The sequence below is a fragment of the Lagopus leucura genome, unplaced genomic scaffold (genome assembly GCF_019238085.1).
Source record: "Lagopus leucura isolate 7727_CA_CO unplaced genomic scaffold, USGS_WTPT01 Super-Scaffold_100004, whole genome shotgun sequence".
Taxonomy (NCBI): domain Eukaryota; kingdom Metazoa; phylum Chordata; class Aves; order Galliformes; family Phasianidae; genus Lagopus; species Lagopus leucura.
Genome location: NW_024962264.1, coordinates 34470864 through 34491089, shown reverse-complemented (window position 1 = coordinate 34491089; position 20226 = coordinate 34470864). Strand labels below are relative to the sequence as shown.

General features: G+C 36.2%; 1 protein-coding gene across 1 annotated transcript; it reads left to right on the top strand.

Moving 5' to 3' along the window:
• The first annotated feature begins 635 nt into the window (after nucleotides 1-635).
• Nucleotides 636-18736, top strand: MYOZ2 (myozenin 2). Its single transcript, XM_042871545.1, has 6 exons — nucleotides 636-792; nucleotides 1375-1478; nucleotides 7087-7256; nucleotides 9353-9482; nucleotides 11059-11242; nucleotides 18314-18736. The coding sequence occupies exons 2-6, from the start codon at nucleotides 1403-1405 to the stop codon at nucleotides 18543-18545; spliced, it is 792 nt and encodes a 263-aa protein (XP_042727479.1). The 5' UTR covers nucleotides 636-792; nucleotides 1375-1402; the 3' UTR covers nucleotides 18546-18736.
• The last annotated feature ends 1490 nt before the right edge of the window (nucleotides 18737-20226 follow it).

Below are 20226 nucleotides of genomic sequence, written 5' to 3'. Positions count from 1 at the left end.
ATGTAACATTTGTGCTTCCCATGTTTCTTTGACAGCGTGGCACAGCAGTATCCCAAAATGCTGAATTTGATTACCTCTCAGACTTCTGCAGGTTTCTCTACCTAACACACAACAAAAATGTTAAGATTTTGAATAACAAGTTAAGGGTGTGTATGTTTTCTTGAGAAATTACTCCCAGCCATTTACAATACTGAAAATTACACCCTACTGCTTATAAAACTGAAAAAAAAAAATCTCATTTCTTTTCTAGAACAGACTTTGCGTATCAGCCATCTGCTACTGACTTTAGCCATCTATTGAGGTATGGTTTCATCTTTCACTAAGGATTAGCCCATGCCATTCTCATCTGATACAGACTTGATCATCCATATATTTAATACCGTGTTTTTAAATGTCTCCTTCCTGGTTATAAGACATAGATTATTAATCTCAGAGGTGATGAGGAGATGATCTGTATGAGGAACGCATTCCATTAAATTTTCCAATAAGCTCTTAAAGGGATATAAACTCTCTTTGTTGTGGGTGCAGCTGAATCTTTCCCGTTCTCTTTTGCCAGGAAGATATGAGTGGCTGGAGTGTTTGATTCTATATATAACTAGTTGATGTCAGCTGGATGCCAATCCCTTTGAAGAGGATCAGCCCCCAGTTTGTCTCAGTACTAGGTACCATGCAGATCCAAGCACAAGGGTAGAAACCATCCTGGACCAGGCAGGTCACCCCCATTCACAACTAACTCCTGAAGTTTCAACTAAAGAGTTGAGATCACTTTTTTCTGCACAACGAAACAGTACGGTAAGTGTATTGTTTCCTGAAATATTTTGTCATTGACTGTCATACAAAGTAGCAGGTAAAAGACATCTATGTAACCTCTTGGCTCTGCAATTTAAAAGATGTTTATTTTTTAACATAGTCAGAAATGCACCTTCTTTAAAGATGCCAGAGCATCTTATTCCTCAAATTCTTTATTAGATTAAGAAGTATCAGTATAACATTTTGAAAACATAATACAAGGTATAATAAAAATGTTAGTTATGAAATAATCTTTTATTGTAATGTGTAGATATGCAAAGGCCTAAATCTCCAACACTGATTTTGCTGCAAAATGTATGTATCCAACTCAAAGCTCATTCTTTGGCAGTTTCTATCCATGTAAATACCTTCTAGTATCGAACTGCAAGCAGAAATTGCCAGTGCATCTTGCCTAGTTAAAAACACTGTATTTCTACAGGAGAAATAATAATAAAAAAAAAAATTACTATTCAGCCATTCTAAACATGCTATCAGAAAATTAAAGTTGGCTTAATAGCATGAGCTGGCTCAACAATATAAAAATGTGTGGGTTTTCTTTTTCTTCTTTTTTTTTTTTTTTTTCAGCAAGGAAAAATCACATCAGAAAATCACAATGTTATCACATTCTGCCATGGTCAAAGAGAGGAAACAACAAGCATCAGCCATTATGGATGAAATACAGAGAAATGGTATAGAGCTGAACACAACTTACTCTATATGCACTGTCCTCTAGCCTTCCCTAAAACATTTTTTAATCACAGAGTTTAACTCTCTTACAGCTTTGTCTCTGAGTGTTTTGCCATAAATAATCTTGGGGGAGTATCGTGCTGCCTATGGTAACTAATCCTTTTGTAGTTGCCTCTTTTCATTTGAAAGCTATTTTCAGATGAACAACTGCTGTGAAGGAATGAAGTAATCTAACAGCTGATGTGCATTCTGCTAGGATAGCCTTTCAGAACATTATTTGGGGTTAATAACGTGACTTCATTCCATTTTAAATGGCTATCATCTGAGGAACATGTTGATCTGCCTATATCCTTTTTTTTTCCTTTGGCACTCTTTCATGTTGCTTTTTTTTTTAATAGGAATGATATTCCTATTAATAATTTACACCTCTGTTCCTAATAATTAATCTCTGTAACTAACAATTTGCTATCAATCTGGCTATTTTCTCCCAATTCATAGCCACCGGTTAATCCTATATGCAGAAATTTTACTTTTCTGTTGTTGCGTTAATGGAAATGTAGACATGAGAAGGTAGCTCAATGTTCAAAAAGAGCTTATTAAAATTACACTTCTAGTGTGACACCTTTGGGAGCAATTAACTCACCTGGGAATGCTGGTTGTCTTAGTTTTCATTAGGTATGTGCTGGGTGCTTTTGGAAATCCTTCCAATCCTTCCCATGAATCTTTTAAAGATTAAAATATCACTATTTTTAAAGTGATAAGAACTCCATGAGTGGCACTGAAAAAAAGAGTTCTGCCAATATTAAGAATTTTTGAAAATCATACTTCTTACATACGATAAAGCACTGGACATTAAATTTCAATACTGAAAAAATTTCTTGTGGTCTTTTGATGCAGAGTTTTGGGAGGTTTTCTGTACGTGTTCATTGACCAATCTGACTGCTGGAAAAGTAGGACCAGAAACATAAAGAATTGAGAAGAAAGTAATATTGCAGTGTTGGTCCTAATACTGATAATTACATTTTTCAGTAATCTCTGTTCCTCTTCCCTTTTTTTTTTTTTTCCCCCAACTGAACACACACAAGTCTAAAACCCAGACTACCCTTACAGATTTCATTACAACTCAGATTTTTATTTGTCATGAAAGTATCATATGTGCCTGAAATAGCCACTAAGCTCTTCAGGGCAGAAAAACTGTTTAGAATAATGAATTTCAAATGGTAAATGTTGCTGTTCGTTGCAATACTAATAAATATACCCATGCAGTTCTGGTAGTCATTGGAGTAGTTGAATAACCTGGGTTGATGTTTACCTTACATAATCTGTCCTTTCATTACTCATACATGTAGATATAAACAGATCTTACAACTTGTTTTTTTAAGACGTGCTGTGATACAAGGCCACTGAAGACAATACAAACACCTTAACCCTTAACTTTGTATTCTACTTCTGCCTCTTCTTTGGATGTCTGGGATACATACACTTTTTTTTTTTTTTAAACAAAGGGAAATTTCATGAAATGTGCGTGGTAACTTGTATAAGTTAAAGTTTTAGACTCTTAAGTGAAACCAATTTGGAAATAGAAGGATAACCAAAGCCATAATTAGACAAAATATATGCTAATTCTCTAGGACCAAATTTGAACCATCCTTCAAGAAACCAGGGATAAATCTGATCTTTAAAGGAATAAAGTATTCTCTTCTAATTTTGACAATTTATTTCCCCTCAGTTGCTAATTAAACAAGTTTAGCCTGAGATCTGGAAGATAAAATGTTGTGCATCACTGTTTGTAATGAAGGTCCCACACCTGAAAATTACCTAAAAACTAAACTTCATCCTGAAAGAAACTGCTGTTTCACAGACCTTAGAAATACTAAGCATTAACAGGTAAACATTAACAGGAGGTTCTGTAGTGCAAGTACTTTTGGCTTGGGATGGCATTCAGAAGTATACCTACTGCATTTTTATTTTAGCTCCTCTTTATTACAATGCTTTCACATAAACACTGAACCTTAAACTCCTTATAGAAGATATTCACTGCAGAAATATCTTATGGAAAGCCATATAAAGTTGTTAAAGTTTTTATGACTGTCTTAAAACTGGGCTGGGTTGGTAATGACTGGAAGTCCATGTTTTCCTGTTGGCTATAGAAAATTACCTCATATTCTGCTTAAGTTCTGTGTGTCATAAAATGCTGCAGTAAAAGACACCCTCTTATGATCTCACAAGGGAGCCTGTAGGACTACAGCAGCATCGGGAACACTGTGACCTTTCAAACACTTACTCTTTCCTCTGGGAGAATTGGACGTATCATAAAATTTCTAAACCTAGTTGGTAGAGGCATACAAATATGTATATATTATATTTAGGGAAGTCTTTGGAGTTTCTCAGATTAGTATTCAATTAAACTCAAACCTCATGTCTAACTCTGCCCAGGTTCGTAAGTGCATTCTTCAGTAGCTAAACAACTATTATGACAGAGTTACAAATTCTTACTTCTGATATCATAACAAACATAATACTTATGATTAGAATTTATAATCCAGAGGTCTGGAGAAGACTGTAAGCTAGAAGATCAAAAGGGATTGAGGGAAGAAACATATAAATCATACCTAAATAAAGTTAGTAAAGACTTCAAGGGCAGAATAGAGCTGAATTGGCAGGAACAAATAAAGAAATGAAACTGGACTAAGATTAAGGTTAAACCATGAAATAAACTTCCAGCGTTAATGTCCATTTATGAGGCTTTTTGTATTGGTGCACTTGGAGATGTTCTCTTTTTGTCATGCCCTACATGTTCTTCTTTCCTCATTTTTCATCACCTTTCTTGCACTGACACTGAAACAATCCCTAGACACGTCCTGAACTAGACAGCAGATTAGATTTTAGTTGGCAGGGGATTCATCTGAACTTCACAGCTATGTTTCTGGGTTGCTGCCTAGATACACAATAGTACACAACTGTGAGCTACAAAGAGCTCCACACCTTGGAGCCCACAGCAAACATTTGCAAGAACGGTACATACATAAAGGAACAGCAAAGAGCAAAACAGTTAACATCCACCATGCTCCCAGACAAACACAGAGTAGTTTGGACAGAGATCTTGGCTCAGGATTTATATACTACCAACTCTGCAGACAATGAAGATCAACATTTTCTATGTGAAAATGTTGCTGATATGAAGAGTAAACTTCTCATCTCTTATTACCATAAAACCATTCAACAGCCCATAGCTCTGTAGTAACCTTGAAAAGGAAGAAAATCCAAACATGACTTGTGGGTCAAAATTTTAGGCTATAGGCCAGTAACTAGTTCACTTATCTCAACTACTGAGCCAAATCCCCACCATTATCTGTCACTGATATGTCTGGACAAGCCGAGTCACTTTCTTCCATGTTAAGAACTCTCTGTTTTGTAGCTAACAAATAGCAAGAGTGTGTTAGGATTCTTTCTGCATACTATTAATAAAGCAGAAGAGCATGCTTGATACAGCTAGCTTGCCCTAGCTCCAGTTAAATCTCCTGCAAGCATTCAATTGAAATCAGTAAGAACAGAAGTGGATCAGCAGCGATATACTCCATGGCCTATAAACTTGTTTGATTTACTTGATGGAAAACTCATCTAATACAACTTAGGCTAAACTTTTAATGTATGTATCTCAGTTATATTTTCCTAAGTGTCAGCACTACACGTTGCTTCTCCATCATAATTACTAGGAGACATAAGCCATGTCACATATGCCATGTACTCAAAATGAAACACTGAAAAATAAAAACACGCCCCCCCAGTATATGCAGTATTAACTTTGACATTAAGTACCTATGCAGATAATTATTTTGTACTGCTAATTTTAGATTGGGTTTCCTGTTTGATTCACCTGGAAGCAAGATACAGTTCCTTACAACTAATTAGGTTTCATTTTAATGCATTAAAATACCTAATGAAATTCAGAATTTTATACCCTGTAGATTATAAGAGCATGTAAACAATAGGAGATCTTATTATTAAAGAAATAACTTTGTGACTTTGAATAAGTGGATCGAAGAAATATAACACATCTCTTCAATGTAATCTTTGAAATACATTCCATCTTCATTTTTTTTCGTGAAGTTCATGAATAACTGAGAATAATTGTAATTAACAAAATTATAATTATTAATAAAAGTGGGAATAGGAAATTATTTTGTTAAAAATTTGTTCTACTATATGATCCAATTGTTGTTACATTTTTTCAATTCTTCTAAGTTCTAAGCTGAAATAAATTAATACAAAATAATAATATAGTCTTGAAGTTACTGTATTGTAAGTTTCAGCACTACCTAAAGATTGAGGACATCTCATAAGAGAGTGACTACTCAGCATCAGCTTGCTCACTGACACAAACATCCCTCTTTCCGGAACATCACCACAGAGATGATCAGTAAAGTTTCAGATGTTCCATGTTCTCCATTTATAGTCTAAATTGATCTTCCTCATCTTCATTTTCAAATCCCCTAGGAGCCCAGTAAACAAAAGACAATAATTTTTTTTTTCCTGAACAGTGAATAAATTAACACTGCATTTAATAGTTCAGTCTCTGATAGTGTCATGTTTTGAGACTTGCTTGTAACTTTTCTCTTAAAGAGGATCAAAAATAAATATTCTAATGTATGGGAACTGCTGAGTCACAGCCTGAACCTCTGATTGATCACCTGAGGCGAGCCATGAGCAATGAAGGCAATTCACCTGTGCTGCAGGAAGGGGTGGAGCCTGGCTCCCCTCCACCCCTCCTAGACATATTTAAGAGCTGGCTACCAGTGGGGAAGGGTCTTTTCTGGAGATCCCCTCTTCTGGTGTTTTTTGTGGGTGAGCCTAGCGTATAGGTAAGCCCTCCATTTATTCCCTCTTGTTATCTTAGTCTACTTTGCCTAACTCTCTTGTTCTTTCTTTTTTTGTGATTATAGCATCTTAATATCCATTAATTATACACTAAACATATAGTTTTTATAAGCATGTTGTAGATCTTTGTTCTGTCTCTCATTTTTAACATCATGAGCTTTATTTTGAAGGTTTCTCTGAATATAATAAAAAATATTACTTAATGCAGACTTTCTAATACATACTTAATACATACTTGTACGTAAGTACAAAATGGCCCAGATTTAAAAAAATAAATAAAGCAGAATATTAAAGAAAGATTAAAAATAAAACATATATAAGCTATAGGAAACTGGTAGGTGTGTTTAAAAGGAGATACCTACTCATCTATCCAGTGCAGAACACAAAGTTAACTAAAGGTTTGATTTGGGAATGCTGAGGTCAGCTGGAATTTTGTTACTAGTTTCAGCAGAAGCCATTTTTTCCTAGTCTCTGTGTGGGACAACATAGATCCAATTTTCAAAACAGCTAAATGTCATTCAGCTGAATTAAATGTGGAGCTTGGGGTCTTTGTAATGTTCTACACTCTACTCCAAAATGTTGGAAGAATGATTAATTTCACTAACACCGTATGAAGCTCCCTCCATGTATTAGATAATTATGCACTGATGTGTTATTGGGTTTCAGGTGTAGGGTGTGTGACATCAGGCATTTAAGAAAAACACAGGTATGTATTTATTCATTGTATTGCAGTCTCACCCAGCTTAAACCTTGGAAAAAAGGTCAGTACCCCAAGAGACATCATGGTGGAGGAACTATCAACACTCAGCAATAGAGGCGCGAGGCTCTTCAAGAGACGTCAGCGGAGATCTGACAAATACACATATGAAAATTATCATTATGTTGCAAACAAGCCAAGAAATGTGAGTATTTTGTAATAACTTGCTTACAAAACACAGTGAAACTAGCCTGAGGTTCCTTTTGTGCTTGTGATAAATGTTGTGCATGATTTATTTGTAGCTTTAGGAAGAACAAGGAGACAAAAGATAAAGCTTGTTGCTGAAATACAATTATTTTCCTGAACTGGTCCCCCAGGAAATGGGATAAAGCATTAGCAATACCCTGGGTATCCTTATGGCAATGATCAAATGTACCTGATGTTTGTCTCATCTGTGGCCTTGGCAAAATACTTAAACCACTTGTTTATTGTCTGAAAATAAGGAGAAAAACATTTATACACTTTATTTAGGTCTTAATTATTTGAGTGTGAGCACTTTACATCCAATCTAATATAGCATGCGAGCAGCCCCTCTAATTCCATCACAACTTTGAATCTTTAAATCCTGCACAGGTGATGCTATGATTGTATTAGTATCCAAACCCTACAGAATCCATAGAAAGACTTGTACTGAAATCTTCTTTTGTCAAGAACTCCACTTAGGGAAATAAAAATAATGAGTATATGTCATGTACTGATATGATAAAGCCTGAAGTTTGAATTGGTACAAACAGGAGATGAGTAATTTATGAACCAAACAGCAAAGCACTAATGGTTATTCAAACTATGTTCAATTGTATTAACAAAAACACACATAAATTAATCAGAAACAATAAAACAAGTGCAGGTTTTTGACTCTAAGGAAACTTTCTTGTATAACTGCTTCTCACAAGGAGGCTTTTGGAGCAGAAAGTTTGTAATAAACCATCCTAATGGAAATTTTGCAGATCTCTCTACATCTTCTGTAGTATTTCTCACAAAAACATACAAACCATGCATGATGTACAGTCAATATGACATTCTGACAATGGAAGAAATTATTTCTCTTTGGCTTCTGTTCCTCTCCCTTAAATACCTATTTAGACATTGTTTTCTGCATCAGCTGATTCTGGCTGCCAAAATTAATCTTTCTAATGTACCTTAGGATAGCTCGAAAACAGACTGCCTTAATCTTTTTTCGTTTGTTTCAAGTTAAAACAAGTATTGAACATTTGCTTTCTTACTTTAAGAAACTCTTACTCTAAAACTGTCTATATTTAAATTACTTTCAGCTTATGTGTCATAGCTAAAATAAGATACTGACTTCTTATGAGACTCCAATTCTATATTTATGCAACAATGATTAAGCTTTTAGATGTTTCCTTAGAACCGGTGGCCCAACAGCCGAGTGGAAAATAACACCGTATATTAATCTTCAGAAAGTGACCCACACTGAAGTTGCTATTTCTATTATAAACACAGGGAAAATCCCAAATGAAATCAATTCAACAAATGCAGTGGATTTTCAAGTAAGATAGGAAAAGAAGCTTCGAAGAATCGGTGCTTTGAAACTCAAATGGCTCAAACCTAACAGATTTACAGAATATTTAAGCAGTAAGAGGGCCTTGTCTTGCGTATCACAACTCCTGGCATTTAATGATCCCTCAGCCCCCAGTCAAAGTAACAGGATTTACTATCTGCTGCGAATCATGCGGCCCACAGGCACAGGCAGGTACTGTAGTGCCCAGTATGAGCAACAGAAGGGGTGAACTCTCTTCTTAGACTGCATAATTAATTAAATAGATAATAGATAGATAAGTAATTAAATAGAGCTTAACTTCAGAAAAGGACAACTCAGATGGTAATTAGGCCTCTTATTGATCTAGCTCTTCAAACCCTCAATTCTTTGTATAAAGCTTTAACACACTTGAAATATATACATTTAAAACTGTGCTGTAATACCATTCTTAAAACTCATAGACTATTCACTTTTGCTTAGCTAGCCATTGCAAGAGAGTTGTGGAACTGTTTAATCTTCTGGATAACAATTGGAAAGCTCAGAGGAATGCTGTCTAGAAAAAATGGTACCTAAAAGCAGGAAAGTATGCCTTTGGATAATATGTCCTGGGTCTCAGACGTGGGCTGTAAATACAGTAATACTCCGTCCCTCAAAAGAGAATCATGGATGAACTCTTTTATTCCTTTTTTATTATTATTTTTTTGCCTTTGCTATCAATGATGTTTGTTTATACTCGAATGCAGCGTGGAGAGCCCATACACAGTGTTAAAATGGATGGCCTCAGTGTTGAAGGAATTCCCCAGCATGCTCCAATGACGCCCCCTAATACACCTGATCCCCGGAGCCCACCACATCCTGACAACATTGCCCCAGGTAATACAGTAACTTGTAGATGTGAATGGTACTTAGTGTTCCTTACACAGCAAGTGACAGAGCTCTTTATAAAACATCATTAACCATTACTTAGGAATGGAATTGCTGTTAGAAATTCATAAACTTAGTTAAGATAACTAGTCAGAATTTCCAATGGAAATTTAAAGCAGTACAATTTACTTGCTTCATTTTTAATGATTTTACCTGCCTTTTGTGCAACTTTTCCTTCAACTAAAATGTGCATTATGATCCGGTGAAACTGCTCATATATTTATTGATCCCATAAATATTGAGAAAGCTCCTCAGTTGTTAAATCAGACTAATACACTGCATTTACACTGCCCTAGTTTCTAAACTGCAATACAACGCTCAACAGTCTGAAAATTATCTACTGTAGTTTAATTAGCCAGAAATGTAAATATGAAGTTATCACAAGTTTTGCTGGACTCTTCTATAGAGAAGTAAAGAGGAATTTGCCCCAGCTATAAACACAGTTCTGCTTTATTTAAGTCCTTAACTATGAGGGTACTGTTTTTTTTAATTAAAAGCAGTGAGCTGACTTAAGGCCTTATTTTGTATTCTCTAAGACTAGAGAAGGCTAATTTGTTGTGATTAATTTAACCAGTGATATATTCTTTCTTCCTGTTAATGAATTACCCATGAACACACTGTTTTTTGGTGGTTTTTTTTGTTTGGCTTTTTACAAATTCATTCTTTGTTTGGAATTATTCAATGCACGTTTTGTGCAGACCTTTTCCAGTCTATGTAAACTAGGTCAATGCTACTCTGTTGGAGAATGCTAAGACTGTGCATACATGGGACAAATACAGTTCAGATAGAGGCATTTTCCATTGCTAAAAGATGATAGAAATCTTCACATTTGAAAATGGTGAAAATTATTTGTTTTAGTTCTGGTGAAATAAGTAGTTATTAAACCACAGAGTAGGGTTTTTTTTTTTTTAATGCTTGTAAGAGAAAATAGCATTACTTTGTAGAGCTAGATGCTGAATAAGGACAAAAGGGAAAATAGATTTCCTTTGTTTTTCAAATGATACTATAGGTCATATATTAGGATAATGCCTTGCTGATTTCTAATTCTTCAAACTGTACTTTCAGGCCTGTTTTTCCTCTCTCTCTATTTGCTCTTGCCATAATGCACTTGCTTATAGAAGAAATCACATTGAATATGGAATTTTCTTGCCTATTAAAACTCTGATCAGAGCCAGACCCTCAGATGTTTATGCAGAGAAAAATCTGTTTGTTAATTCAGGCCAAGGATGGTATTGATACACTCTCATTTTCAAACAGATACTTATGATTACATGAATAAATTTATATGAATTAAATGTAGCCTCAAAAGGAGAGTAGAATACCTCAGAGCAGTTATCTAAAAATCTCCAAATGCATTCTGTGACCTATCTGCTGTTGCATGGCTTTGGTCAACCCATTTGTTTCAGTAGTTCATTTTATCTATCGGTGAACTGATGGAATATCACTTCCTATTTTCATAGGACAATTATAAGGAATCAAAAAGGCAATATATTGTTATACTGGTTTTCCTGTGATCTCCTTGCAGGATATTCTGGACCACTAAAAGAAATTCCTCCTGAAAAGTTTAACACTACTTCTGTGCCAAAGTATTATCAGTCTCCTTGGATAGAAGCCATTAGGGATGATCCTGAGCTGCTGGAGGCCTTATATCCTAAACTTTTCAAACCTGAAGCAAAGCCAGAACTGCCGGACTACAGGAGCTTTAACAGGTAATTCTGAGAGGGCACTGAATTTTACAGTGAAGAATGACTATGAAACAAAACTTTTCCAGCAGCTGTAAAAATACACACCATCTGTACTTGCAAGTATATCCATCCAAATTTACACAGATTACAAGCAGCAAGCAAGAGCTCTTTCTGCAGTGTGGGCCCAACACCAACATTAATTATAGAACAAATAATGGGAGATTAATTGTTGAAAATACTGAATAAGAGAAAGAGAGAAACAAAGAGAAAAAGAAATAAAGAGTGACATAAAAAATAGTATAGGATATAGTAACACTTCAAACTTATTCCAGCATTTCTGTTGACTTTGGCAGGTACAGTATAATGACCTCACAAGACCCATCAGGGAAACTTTGAGTAACGCTTGGCTTGCAAACTATATAAGGCAAACCACATTTATTTTTGCTTTTCATTTCTTTAATTTTACTTATTTATTTTACACCTCACACCTTACTGGCTTGTTCTGTAGGCAATGGGAGTACAATGAGCTCTACCCTCTAGCAGTGCCACAGACCAAACAGTTAGCAGCTTACATATTTTATCACATTTAACTTTTTTTTTTTTTTTTTTTTTTTTTTTGCATCTTTGAAAACATTTGGTAACAAATGAGCATTTCCATTACAAGCAGGCTTCAAAATACATTAGAAATAGAAAGAGGTCTGAGAATAAAGTTTCCTATACAGTAGCTTGTACACTGGGGCTTTTTGGTAGAGCTTCTCGACAAACTGATGATAAGTTTGGAAATATTTTGAAATTTTAAAACTCCTGATTCGTTGCTATCATTCATTCCATTTGCATTATCGTTATTCATCAGTCATGGACAGTTTTTTACTACAGCTTAGCTAAGCTTAAACTCCTTCCTCAAAACAACAGACGGATGGCAACGTAATTAAAAAGTTCACACCTATTTATTTAGTGAAAAACACCCCAAACACCACTTGGATTCCTACCATAGATGGGCCTCAACTATGAGTGCATGGAGCAAAAACTCTGCAGTACATCAAAATTGGCACTGCGGACACAACACTGATTTTTATATCCTAATACAATATAACACACATCACAAGTGTGTAGCACACTCTTGTCAGTAAACAAAATAACAAATACAAATCAGAGATATGCTACAGCTGCCAACATTGAAACAGTAGCAGCACAGTTTATGTACTATGGTCGTTGTAACAGACAGGGAAAAAAAATAGCCAAAGGTACATATAGACAGAAATAGGGAAAGAATCAGTGTTTCCTCACACAAGAGAGATTTGGAGTCCAGCACACAAGTCATCACTGTTGAAAGGTAGGATCAGTCAAGGCACAGAGTGCATTAGTGAGTTGAGACAGTATCTGATAGCTTATTTGTGAATTTCTAGCTGCTTTGTGGTCCCATAATCTTTTAGTTGTCCTCTATATAACAAATAACTGCTCAGATTTCTTCTTCATTCACACTTGAAACTGCCGTAAGAAAACCTAAAACTTGCCACATACAAACAAATCCAGATTGTGAAACTGACAGATTCTTGCTCAAAATGCAAGACACAGAGATATAATCTATGATACTTAAACAAAAACACCACTTTCCTCAGTAAAAATAATAACAATAATAACAATAACAACAACGATCTAGTGAATCCAGAAAAACTGATACACACAGTACACTCTGATATATGTTTTTGAGCAAGAAGGACAAGCTCCAAAAGAAAGAATTTGCAAAATTGAAATTCAAGATACTGGCCTATTGGAGAGGGTCTCAGGGCCGTGAGTTACATGTCTACATGTCTAAAAATGGATAGGAGAGTGGAGTGCCTGATAATGGGATTGAAAGCATGCATCCAACCTGCAACTGTCAACCTAGTTAACTACAAATATTACAGAGAAGGCTAAGTGTGACCTCTGCCAGAATACTGAAAATAAATCAGAGTTGGGCCAGAGGGAATAAACACTCTTTTTTTCTCTAGCTGAACAATAAAGGAGCTCATGTGGAAGATGAGACACTATGGTCCGAACCTGAATGCCCAGATCTTTTAAAGTACTCTCTGTAGTTATTGCTTTTAGTAAGGGGAAGAAACAGATTTAGGAGCAGCAAAAAGATCCTAAATTGGAGCACCTCCCCTACGAAGACAGGCTGAGGGAGCTGGGCTTGTTCAGCCTGGAGAAGAAAAGGCTGCGAGGTGACCTCACTGCAGCCTTTCAGTACCTAAAGGGAGCCTACAAACAGGAGGGGAATCAATTCTTTGAAAGGGTAGATAACTGCAGGACAAGGGGAAATGGTTTTAAGTTGAGGGAGGGAAGATTTAGGTTGGATGTCAGGAGGAAGTTTTTTACTATGAGAGTGGTGAGGTGCTGGAACAGGCTGCCCAGAGAGGCTGTGGATGCTCCGTCCCTGGAGGTGTTCAAGGCCAGGTTGGATGGAGCCCTGGGCAGCCTGGTGTGGTATTAAATGGGGAGGTTGGTGGCCCTGCATGTGGCAGGGGGGTTGAAGATTCATGGTCCTTGAGGTCCCTTCCAACCCAGGCCATTCTGTGATTTAAACCTCTTTACTATTAACTGTGTGGCCTGACATCTAGACAAAGAACCACAGTCTTTCTAATCTAGTTAATTTTATATTTCTGGACAGCATTTGTGATTCAGTATAGAGGACTTCATCACCTCTGGAACACTATATATGAGCTGTTAGGTTCATTCTTAAAGAGACACAGCAATTCAACAGTACTAGTAATTGGTTTTGAGTGAAAGTGCCGTAATGTACTCTAACCTTGCTGCGGTAATAGTACATCACGTTTGTTCTCAGATATGAAAGTTTGGGCAAAATTGTATTAATTAAGGAATCACAGATGAGCTTGAATTAAGACAGATGCAGCTGCCAGTGTAGTTAAAAGATTGGAACATTTGCAGAAGAAAAACTTCATCAGTCTTTTGTTTCTAGATACTTTTAAGTTATCTAATCTAGGTCACAGAATCCTTGATGTCTTTAATTGCAGTCTAGGACAGAAAGCAAATGACAGTGTTTTAAACATTCAAAGTGTGGTATAATGACACCCTTTTATTATCAGTGGGGGCATCAATGAAAGCTTTCTATCATGATTCATCATTCAACAAAGTACCATTATGTCTGTTCTCCAGCAAAACACTAGTACAGTCATCATTAGTCAGAACAGGGTGTGGTTAACATAATATGTGATGCATAGAATTCCCAAAGAAACAGGCCTGAGATTCTATCCAAGTTTGCTCAGTGGTATCTGTCAACGTGGCTCTTGGATTTCACTGGCCATATTCAGGTTCCTTTCAGCTTTGCACGTTCCAGGACAAACCAGCAACATGACTTTAGCAGTGAGGGACATCTGATGAGATGGAACAGTCCCACACAGACACAGCTTTGAAGTACACTCAGTGTTCACCAGCATTCAGGCTTTTTGGTTTGTTTGTTTTTCACTGCCAGCAATGAAATGGCAGCTCTGGACCATACAGCAATGTAATTTTTTATCACTGACTTCAACCATAGCAGAATCAGAACTAAGGAATTCACAGTAATATTGGAATCTAGCAGGCATTTTACACTGCAGGCATCTTGTAATGCTGGCAGGTCAATGAAGGGAGAGGCAGTGACAACTAACAAGAGGCACATCTGCTTTCTGATGCAGGGCTTTCTGTGAGGCAGCCAATAATGGCTGAACTGCAGCTAGCACTAGACAGAGCGTATAATCAGAGAAATTGGGTTCATAGAATACTGGAAGAAGACTCTTCAGACAAGGCTACCCTTTCTCCCCTGGATGAAAAGGAATCTGTGCTCACAGAGAAATGCTTCAGAACAGAGCCATGCCATGTGACTTCTCTTGGAGGTTCCTTCAGGCAAATTAACATATGTTGATGAGTTTGTAATATCAGTTAATTTAGTACCTTTATTGCATATGCCTTCCTGAAACTGAGTAAAATATCAAAGTTTAGCTTACATGTGACACACAAAGCACTACATCTCGCTCACATAAGACAAGCAAGTCTGACTGGTTCTGTCTGTCCTACCAGACAAATTATTGCTCAGCCTTCTTAATTCCCAAAGAGTGTTCCAAAAACACTAAAGGAATCCAGTCCATCTGGACTGGGCTCTGCTTTTATTGATTAATGAATTCTCAACTATATTGTAAAAATGCCAAGAACCAGATCCTCAAAGGAATTTTGGCTGCCTAACTTCAACTAATGTAAGAGATTAGTGAAGACTAAATGTTTAGCCAGTACCTTACCACCTAAATACCTTTGCCAAACTGGTATTAGCTCTTGCAGTAAATTAACCATGAAGGTCTGAGCATTTTGTAGGATCAAGATGTCTGCTCTTACATCTCCTTTTCAGATAGAACTAACAGAATAAGCAAAATATTCTGTAAATAATAGTCCCATTTTTATTTGCGGAACTCACATTTTTCAAAATGATGTAACTGAATCTGCTAATACAGTTACCTCAAACTTTCCCAAATGATCAACTACAAGTAATCTTCTATTTTGAGACAATAAAATATACAGTAAGTCTGAGACCAAAACAAGAACCCTTAGCAAAACAGCTGAAAACCTGTTTGTGTCTGATGACATTAAATCACTCATCAACTTTTCAGGAATATGTAAAGTGGTCATTAAACAGTCTCTTAGGCTTCCTGGTTCTACTTCCTATGGCTTTGAACCAGGATTTCTTCCCCTGCTATGAGCAATGACTCCTGGAATTTTTACATATGAGTTCTAGGTTTCTATACAATGAATCAGAGCTTACAACACAGCTCATTATAACATCACATAGTCAGACAAGTTGTGGCTCATAAGAAATATACCACTGCTGTAAAGGAAAATTTACATCTGTTAGCCAATTACTGTACTACCCTTTATGCTGATTGTGCTTCATGTGCTTCTGCCAAACACGCAAGAATGCATAATCCTCTGTGGCCAGACTTCACATAGTAAATAATATTTTTTTTCCCCAGAAAAGCCACTTGAATTACTATAGAACACTCTCCTGTTTCTGTTGCCTATAGAAATATGTTGTACTTAAAAGAATAAAATACTAAAAATACGAAGTATTACACTATAGATTAGTTTTGGATTTTATACAGCTACTACTGTTCTATCCATCTTGACTGTTCCTTTTATTTATATATTGATGAGGATTAAATATTACAACAATATGAGAATGGGTATCTTAATTAGAGCAGCAATTAAAACAATCTTTATTATCCTGTAAGATGTAGATCACCACATTCACTCTGGGCCAATTATCAAGCAATTATTTTTAATCAGTATCATGCAGTATCCAATTTGGCACTGTAACCTGGAAGACAGGAAAAGATTGATACCACAGGCATTCTGTGAAAAGAATTCCCTTTGACCTCAAGAGAGTTTAATGCCTGGAGTGGTTGCTGCTGCAAAATCTTATCTTCATTTGGGAATGAGTTTTAGAGTTTAATCCAAAGCAGCCTTCTTCCCTTCCTAAGAATGCGTGCCCAGAACTTTCATGACATTTTTATATCTTTCCTGACTGACTTTAGGATTTAACACTATCCCTTTTGCCAAAGCCTGCTTGTATCGTAATTTAGTGAATATTCTGTGCAGTGCCTGGGAGTAATATTTCTTTCAGGTCACAGATTTACTCATATTTTTTTAAATGTATCAATCTCTTTATTTTTGTGCACCACTTAATTGCCCCTTTTTTTGTTTTGTTTTGTTTTATCCACTGCAAAACCATAGTCAGATCTTCAATTTATCTTTTTTAGTTTCTGTTGCTCTTGGCTTATGCTATCACCTGGAGCCACTGGAAATATATGCCAGCAGATCTGCTTGGTACCAAATACACAAAACTTACCAGGGCTAGAGAAATTTTACTACACAAAAAAAAAAGTAAGAAGTGTCACATACTACTACATATGTATCTTTACAGAAATCGAGTGTTAATATGCAACTTAAAAATCATTGACCAGACTATATTGTGGCAAAGTTATGTGGCTGATAAAAACAGGCATGTCTGTTTGGTCATGTTTGCTTACACAAAGGATTCTGGGTACAGAGAAACACCTCTCCCTCTCCACCCCTTCTCTTCACTCTCCTATGTTTTTTTCATCCTAGAAACTGGCAAATATAAAAGAATCATGGGAAGTATTTGAAAATACTTCTATTTTAAAATATTTTTAAATGCATGTAACAATCAGTTCCTGCTTAGAATTTCTTATCTTTTAGTTTCTCAGGCTTATCATCTGAGGGAACACTTACATTCAAATAACATGAAAAAATACTGGCTGCAGATCAGGGGCCAATTTCAGCCACTGTTTCAAGGCTTAGTTACATAAACATTTTCTTCAGCAACAAAGCTGAGATAAGAAGCCCTCACCCACTCTTCTCCTTTCCAAAGGCTGTTGTCTTGGGCTGCTCCTTTCTGCTTGATGTTACACTTCACTGCCTCCTCACTTGCATTGTTACAATCGTTGCACCATAATGATTAAAAAGCAGATTGCAAAAATAATTTGGATTTTAAAATCCTCCTTTTGAAGCATTGGTTTTGGTTTGTTTCTTTGTTCGTTTGTTTTGCAGTATTTTTTGTTATTATTATTTTTGAAATGCAGATCACATAGGTGACCCACATTCATAGCATACCCCACACATACACTGGTACAACATGGTGCCAAAATACAGTGTAGTGAGAAGAACAAGCAGCTGGGAATATGAGTAAATGGGGTGAGAACTTCCTAAACTAGTTACTCACTAGTGAGAATATGTTGAACTATGTTTATCAGACAGATTGATTTGTCACCAATGAAGTAAGTTTAGTAACTCTGACTCACCAGAGAAGAAGTTTTCTTGCAACATTTTTTTCTGTCCACTTTTGTACTGATGACTGAAAAAGGCTTTACCTATGGAAAAGTACATCAGGTTAGAGATAACTTGCCAGAAAAGAAATAGCATTCTTTTTCCAAAGTCTTTAGAATGCAATTTTGGTCATTAAAATAACTTCTACCCTTTTCAATCTCTGGGAGACAAATAAAACAGGCAATTTTTAAATAAACTTTAATTTTATTTCTCTAAAATCTACAGAGTTGCCACTCCCTTTGGTGGTTTTGAGAGAGCATCAAAGCTGGTTAAATTCAAGGTGCCAGATTATAATCTACTGATGTTAAATGATCCAAGATTCATGATTCTTGCAAATCCTCTTGCTACCAGAAGATCCTTCAATAGGACTCCTAAAGGATGGACATCTGAGAATATTCCAGTAGTGTTCATTCAACCTTCAGATTCCAACGATGTTCCAGAAACAGAGGACCTGTGAGAGAAGCTGCACTCTATATTGTACAAAGTTTGGAAAGCTGCACATTCATGAATTATTGGTCCAAATGTTACTAAAGGCTACTGAGAAAACCTTTCCTTGGCAGCTGGCACATAATGTCTGATGTGTCATCTCTTTTCTGGAATCTATTTTTCATCTGTTGACACAACATAAATAAAGGAATTTGGCAAGTATCGGCTGAGATATTTTGTGTTTGTATTTATTTATTCTTTTACTTCAGTGAAAACTAAAATTGTTCTAAAATCTTTGCTTGTCATCTCAGAATAGGTGCATTAAGAAAAGTTGCTAACAAGGAATTTGATTTGATTATGGTAGAACTGAGTAATACCGTGACACTGCACTCCATGAACTCCTAGTATCACCTGCTCAAGATGAGCACGGAGAAACCAACCACTTTTCTCAAACCTGCTTGATCCAAAGTTAAGAGTTTCATCATTACTTTGGTGACAGCAAGTTAAGCCATTTTCTTCTTTCCTTCTCTACTTCAACTTTAATTAAGGACATCAATGTCTTTGTCATATGGATTTGTTTACGGAAAATGCAGTGTATTTGTCTATGACAAAACTAAGTACTGGTATGAAAAAGTACAAAGGCATTTCCTGGATGAGTTTAGAATGTTAGTGCTGATTGCAACTAAAAAACAGGCTGTGTCAAACATACCAGAACAGTATCGTGTGAGCTATGTTTCCATAAGAGCTTTTGTTAATATAAAGAAAATTCATATATCATTCCCCCCACAGTCATAATATATCTGGGGACTTAAAAGCACATGAGTTTTCTTGTTCTTGATATGCTGACAAGTTCTGACATTTTGGAAACACAATTATTAGACTTCTATTACATCCATAACTTCATAGGAGGCAAGCAAAATCAACTTCATTGGCTGACAACAGTTTCCTAGCATAGATTAGTTTGGGGATCTTAGCTGCATACAATGTACAACAATTATATGGACAATGATAAAAAAAAAAATATATATATGAATTCTTCAAGCCTAAAAATGCAAAAGCTAAAGAAAGAAAATTATGGCAAGGACCAATGCAAACACGTAGAGGAAGGAAGTTGTTTTTTGTAAGCTGTAATAAGCTTTCATAAAATGCTATAGAAATACAACATACACACATGAACAACATATACACTGTGAATAAGGAACACAACGTATTTATTGCATACTCTGTAAAGACAACTTATACATGCAGATGGAAACATAGAATTGCTCAGGTTGGAAAAGACCCTCAAAATCATCAAGTCCAACCATGACCTGACCATCCTACCCTAACTCTAATAACCCTCTGCTAAATCATGTCCCTGAGCACCACATCCAAACAGTTTTTAAACACATCCAGGGATGGTGACTCAGCCTCCTCCCTGAGGAGCCTATTCCAGTGCTTAACAACCCTTTCTGTAAAGCAGTTTTTCCTGATATCCAACCTCACCTTACCCTGGTGCAACTTGAGGCCATTTCCCCTCGTCCTGTCATCTGTCACCAGTGAGAAGAGACCAACCCCTCTCTTGCTGTAAGCGCTTGTCAGATATTTGAAGAGAGCCAATTGTGTCAGAGAAGTGTGCAACTTTTTGGTATTTAATCTTCCAACACTGACTGGCTCTTGCCAAACTGTCTTTTGGGATTAGGCCTTGAAGCATAATAAACCCTAAAGCCATG